Raw genomic sequence first — 5,451 nt, forward strand, 5'->3', positions numbered from 1 at the left:
TATATATACTTATGTTTAAATAGGTTGCTTCGTAGATATGAATAAAATATTATGCAACCATATATCGTCCTTTAAACTAAGAACATCATTAGCCACGAAGGTTCGTGAACTCAGACACAAGAATATCGAATTCAATATAAAATAGGATATAATTAGGGTGGTAAAACCATACGCAAACAACAGATACGGGTGCAGACTATGCTGTATGGAAATGTATGAAATATTAAAGCATGAGAATAGTGAAAATTTAATTAATAGTAAATTGGATCTTCATCTTTCATGTGTTCATAAAGTAACCCACACTTTTAAATATTTTGATATTACCTAACTTCTCAATTTAGGTTTTAGCCAATGTACTACACCCATAGACTTCCTAATCTTTCAGATGTAGGCCTGTACAGTCTAAAGACTGCATGGTCATCCAGCGAGATTTTTTTCTATTTGCCTAGTTTCTACTCCTAACGAATCTATATACCTTGAATCTATTATAGGTGTTGTATGTGATACTGAAGGAACACATTATCTAATCATGTTAACCTCGATGGAGAAGTTATTTTATCCTATCGGATCTAATCATATATTATCTAACCATACATTTTAATTACCTATTTACCGTCAGTTACCTATTTACCGTCAGTTACCTATAAATCAAACTAGGAATGCAACTAATCGATAGCTACACATCCAATAACTTATAAACGATACTGATCTGGCATATCCTTCTCTCTTCTCTGTAATATGTGATATATATTAGATAATTTTTGCTTTACCCTCTGAACTCTATAATTTGAATAACAGGTAGTACGCTAATACCACGACCTATTTTCCTTACCCTTTTTATAATACCTCGTTTTAGGTATTGTTGTGGAAGGATACTGACCACCCCCACTTAACTGAAAGTTGACTAACGCATTTCAATAAAATAAAGAAACTGTGTGAACTGTCGGTAGCTTTTTTTGTCGGTTTTGAATCATTTTGATCTCGGTTAGACGTAAGTCGTATTGTTATATATTTGATGAAGGTCTCCCGTAAGGGTGAACCTACGCTGTAAATTGTTGAATTGCTAAATATTGTTACTGTTTTTGCCTACGGGCTAGTGTTTCTCGTGATTGTCTTCTTTCCCATTTTTGGGTGAAGTGGAAAAAAAGGAATAGATTGTTAACCGGTTCCAGCACATGCCGGTAGTTATGCGTCAGCAACTGGAAGGGGTGTAGCAGCAGATGCGCTAGAGGTGCGCGAAGAGAAAATCGAGCCAAAGAAATTAAAGGAATACAAGTTAATTCAGATGGAAGGAACCAGTCTAAGGCTGACACCGCCAGAGGAATTAGCAACCAGCATAGAAAAGAGAACAGTGGTTTACAGAACGTTGTCAACAACTAAGAAAATTGAAATTACCACAATAGAAGCAATTGAAGGATGTCTCAAAGAAATCAAGAACTTAACAACGTTCTACACGAGAGGAAGAAAATACGGCACAGTGGAGGTGAGGTTCGCTAACGAACAGGAAGCGATAAATCACTCCACTGTGGAGCTCAGGACGCAAGAATGGGTACTCTAGCCGACTTACAGTGGCAAGAGAGTTGCTAGAGTGAGGATAGGCAGAGTACCCCCGGATATCAAAGAGGCGTGGCTGGTAGCAGCCGTTATACATAAAATAGAAGAAGACGCCAAGATTTTAAAGGTGACGAGAACTAAAAAAGTGAACTGATGGAGGATATGGCCTTGAAATGGCCATTCAAGTCGGAGTGAAGGACTTATATGAAATAGCGGAAGAGGTAATTTTACCGGACGACATAAGATTGAGAGTGGTGGTGGAGGGAAGACCACCAACCTGTTATCAATGTGGGGAGAAAGGACATATGAGAGCAAGGTGCCCCCAGAAAGACAATAAAAGCGAGGAAAAACAAGAGCAGAGTGCCGAACAAGAGCAGAATGCCGAAGATGCGGCCCCAGTAATAAAAATAAATGCCCGGAGGAAGCGGATGAGGTATTTACGGTAGTAACGAGGAAAAAGAGAAAGGAATGTGTAAGCTCACCGCCTAAGAGTCCTTTAAAGAAAAGGAAGGACTACTCATATTGGGCATCTCCAAGATCGACTCCTCATATTGGGCATCTCCAAAAGTGAATGTTAAAAAGAAGAACAATAAAATTCGAGTATGTGCAGATTTCTTGACGGGACCAAACGAAGGTGCAGATTTTACACTGCAAGAGACTCCAACAGCACCATCAACAAAGGAAACCATCACAGAAAACCAAGTTCCATCGCAGGAACAAGCAATCCAAAAACAGGCAAAAACAAGTGACATATAGTGACATATGCAAAAAGCACTGAGATCGAGAGAAAAATCACCAAATTCAGATCAGTGATAAGAGTGAAACTACCAGTGGAGCATTACCCGGAGAGTACGAAGGCAATAGTGATAGATAAGGAAAGATATAACAAGCTGAAGGAATGGTTCGGAAACAGGATGGCCCCAATGGGTGCAAGAGTAGAATTCGACGACTTACCGCCAGTCATAGACTATCAAGACTTATTACCATATATAAAATGGTAAACCGTAAGTAAATGTTAAAATTCTAAACACTGTACACAAGATTCTAAAAGAAAAAAAGGAAAAAAGAGAAAAGAAAATTGATATAAAAACTGTACATTAAAACATTAAAATGGTACTGCTTGAGAGTGAGGCTCAATGCAGCCATTTCTTCCTCATTATAATTATTCATTCATCTCTCATGCATTCGTTTTATGTTTTTGTCCCCACTGTGGTGTTCTGTCTGTCCTTGTACTGTTTCCTCTGTGTCATGGCTTGTGTGCCAAATAAAAGAAATTAGTTGACAGCGTTGGTCGTCCGTATTGGTCACTGTGTTTAATATCATAACTACATTTGGGGTTGTACGGAGTGCATTCTGTGTGAACATATTAATTCTGTGAATGGTTATTCTAGATAACCATATCCAAATATTTATTCTTACACCCGATGTGTACATATACGTCATAACAATTTTGGCGACGAGATATTCGAACCCATGCTGGACAGATTGTTGTTTGAACGTGGAAGAATTACTAGCTTCAGTAATTGAATTACAGAAACAGAAACAGCAGCAACAACAACAGCAGATGTTGGAATTGCAGAAGCAATAGCAACTGTTAATACAACTGCTACTCAACAAAACAGAAAATACATCGAGTTCCTTCACCCCTGATACGGTAGCAAACCCCATCGGAGAGTTCGCATATAACCTAGATGAGGGTATTACATTTCCGCTTACTTTCGAAAGTATGAAGAGAATTTAAAGAAGAGTGCTCCTACAGGCAACACGAAAAAAAACCCCCTGACTTTTGTAGAGAAAGTTGACCCCCAGCTGAGCATGAAAAATTTTGTAATTATATATTATCAAAGAGACTGGGTGAAATCTGTTTTGAAGAAACTGGATATTCTAAGATCTTCAGCGAAAAAAGCTCTTTATTTAATATGCACTGGCAATGCATGAATATTACAAAAAAAAAAAAAAAAGAGGAAAAGATTTTATTACATATGCTGGAATCGTTAATAGGGAACGCGAGAAATTTAAAATTAATGAACATGTTTAAATGCCTAATTTTAGTGCAAGGTTTAGCGGCAAGTAAAGACACGGAAATTCGTAACTGAATTCTGACTAAATTAGGGCAGAATCATAAGCTAACATTACAAGAAATATATGAGGAATGCCAGAGAATAATAAACCTAAAGCACGATGCGGAACAAACTGGCACGATACGGAACATATACAATCGGTGCGACCGAAAGTAAGTAATGAAAAGCAGAAATCTAACCCATGTTTTGGATGAGGAGAATTATACTACAGATTCAACTGTCCTTATAAAAATCGAAAGCTTATGTATTAAAAAATGCAAGCAACCTTTTTGGAGCTGACTGGATGGAACTGCTCGACTTATGGGATTTACCCATGGATAATTTTTGTAAAAATGTAATGGGAGTCGTGCGCCAGTTCAAATACAGAATCAGACAATTTAAAAAAAGAAGTGTAAAGGTTGTTCCCTGATATTTTTTCGGATGAGTTGGGTCGGTGCAATAAATTTAAAGCAAAATTTCAGGTAAAAGAAAATTCATTACCAGTTTTCAAACCCAAACCGTTTGCAGCTCTGGAGCAAGTGAACAAGGAATTAGACAGTCTGGAAAAAATGGGAGTGATTGAAAAGATCGACTCCTCATATTGGGTATCTCCAACAGAGAATGTTAAAAAGAACAATAAAATTCGAGTATGCGCAGATTTCTCGACGGGACTAAACGAATGTTTAAGACAGTATAACTACCCATTACCTAACCCAGAGAAAATCTCGAAACTAAATGGCGATAAATTGTTCTCTGGAAAACTTCTAACGATTAATACCGATAAAAGTCTGTACAAATTTAACCGGCTTCCGTTTGGCATAAAAGTTATTCCGGCTATATTACAAGTGTTGAATGCGATGCTTGCATAGTGTGACTTCGCGATGGCCTACCTGGATGTTGCATTAATTAAAAGTGAATCCCGTGATCAGCATGTCGAGCGTGTAAAATGCGTTTTTGAAAAAAATAAGAGATTACAATTTCACACTGAATGAGGAGAAATGTGAATTTTTCTTACCTAAAATTGAGTATTTAGGACAAATCATTGATAAAAATGGTCGTCAACCAGATCTGTCGAGGGCAGATGTAATTAAAAATATGTCCCCTCCGACAAAATATTTACCTTACAAACTTTTTTGCAACTTGCAAACTATTATCAAAATTATATACCGAATATGCATAAGGTAAGAGCTCCACTAAATAATCTATTAAAAAAAATGTAAAGTGGAATTGGTTTGAAAATTGTCTGAAGGCATTTGATGAAATTAAAAAGATATTATGTAATATATCAGATATGTCGTTAGCACATTGCGATCCTGTAGTGGAGCTTGTAGTAGCTTCAGATGCTAGTGAGTACAGTATGGGAGCAGTAATCTCCCTCTATAAAAGTGAAATGGCCGAAAGTTGTATGTTTGCGTGTCTTATTTAGTTGTTATGCAGGGTTCAATGGCAGTAGGCGTGCTTGGATTGAGGCGAAGAAGTGACTGGACTAGGTTAGAAATCTCCATCTCAAAAGTTGTAGTTACTAGGGCAACAAAACCCATACTTTGACAAATGTTTGTCGTTTCTCTCTTTCGGATATCACCCCGTCTTCCTTGATCTCTCTCTTTCCTCCCTTCTCTCCACTTTCTCTCTATAACGACGTTTGACAGCTTCCATTCTCTTTCCCTCTCCACCTTCACCGTCTCTCCGTCACTCTTTCTCTCTCTCTCTCTCTCTCTCTCTCTCTCTCTTTACGCCTGTCAGTATCTATAGAGAGAGTGTTGACAGCCGCAAAAGTTTAAATATTCCCGCCACAGGTCTTTTAGAACGGTGAATTATTATCGCCCACGACCACCGC

At 37.8% G+C, this 5,451-nt stretch overlaps 1 protein-coding gene across 1 annotated transcript; it reads left to right on the forward strand.

Annotated features, from left to right (window-relative positions):
* The first annotated feature begins 3,735 nt into the window (after window positions 1-3,735).
* LOC106877872 (uncharacterized) lies at window positions 3,736-4,483 on the forward strand. The gene is made up of 2 exons (XM_014926908.1): window positions 3,736-3,787; window positions 4,143-4,483. The coding sequence occupies exons 1-2, from the start codon at window positions 3,736-3,738 to the stop codon at window positions 4,481-4,483; spliced, it is 393 nt and encodes a 130-aa protein (XP_014782394.1).
* The last annotated feature ends 968 nt before the right edge of the window (window positions 4,484-5,451 follow it).

The sequence above is a fragment of the Octopus bimaculoides genome, chromosome 19 (genome assembly GCF_001194135.2).
Source record: "Octopus bimaculoides isolate UCB-OBI-ISO-001 chromosome 19, ASM119413v2, whole genome shotgun sequence".
Lineage (NCBI taxonomy): Eukaryota > Metazoa > Mollusca > Cephalopoda > Octopoda > Octopodidae > Octopus > Octopus bimaculoides.

What these genes read in the sequence shown, in the direction of transcription:
- LOC106877872 (XM_014926908.1), top strand. Translation starts at nt 3,736, where the DNA reads ATGCGGAACAAACTGGCACGATACGGAACATATACAATCGGTGCGACC. An exon ending in TACAATCGGTGCGACCGAAA is followed by an intron (nt 3,788 to 4,142) that starts GTAAGTAATGAA and finishes AACCGTTTGCAG; the next exon opens with CTCTGGAGCAAGTGAACAAG.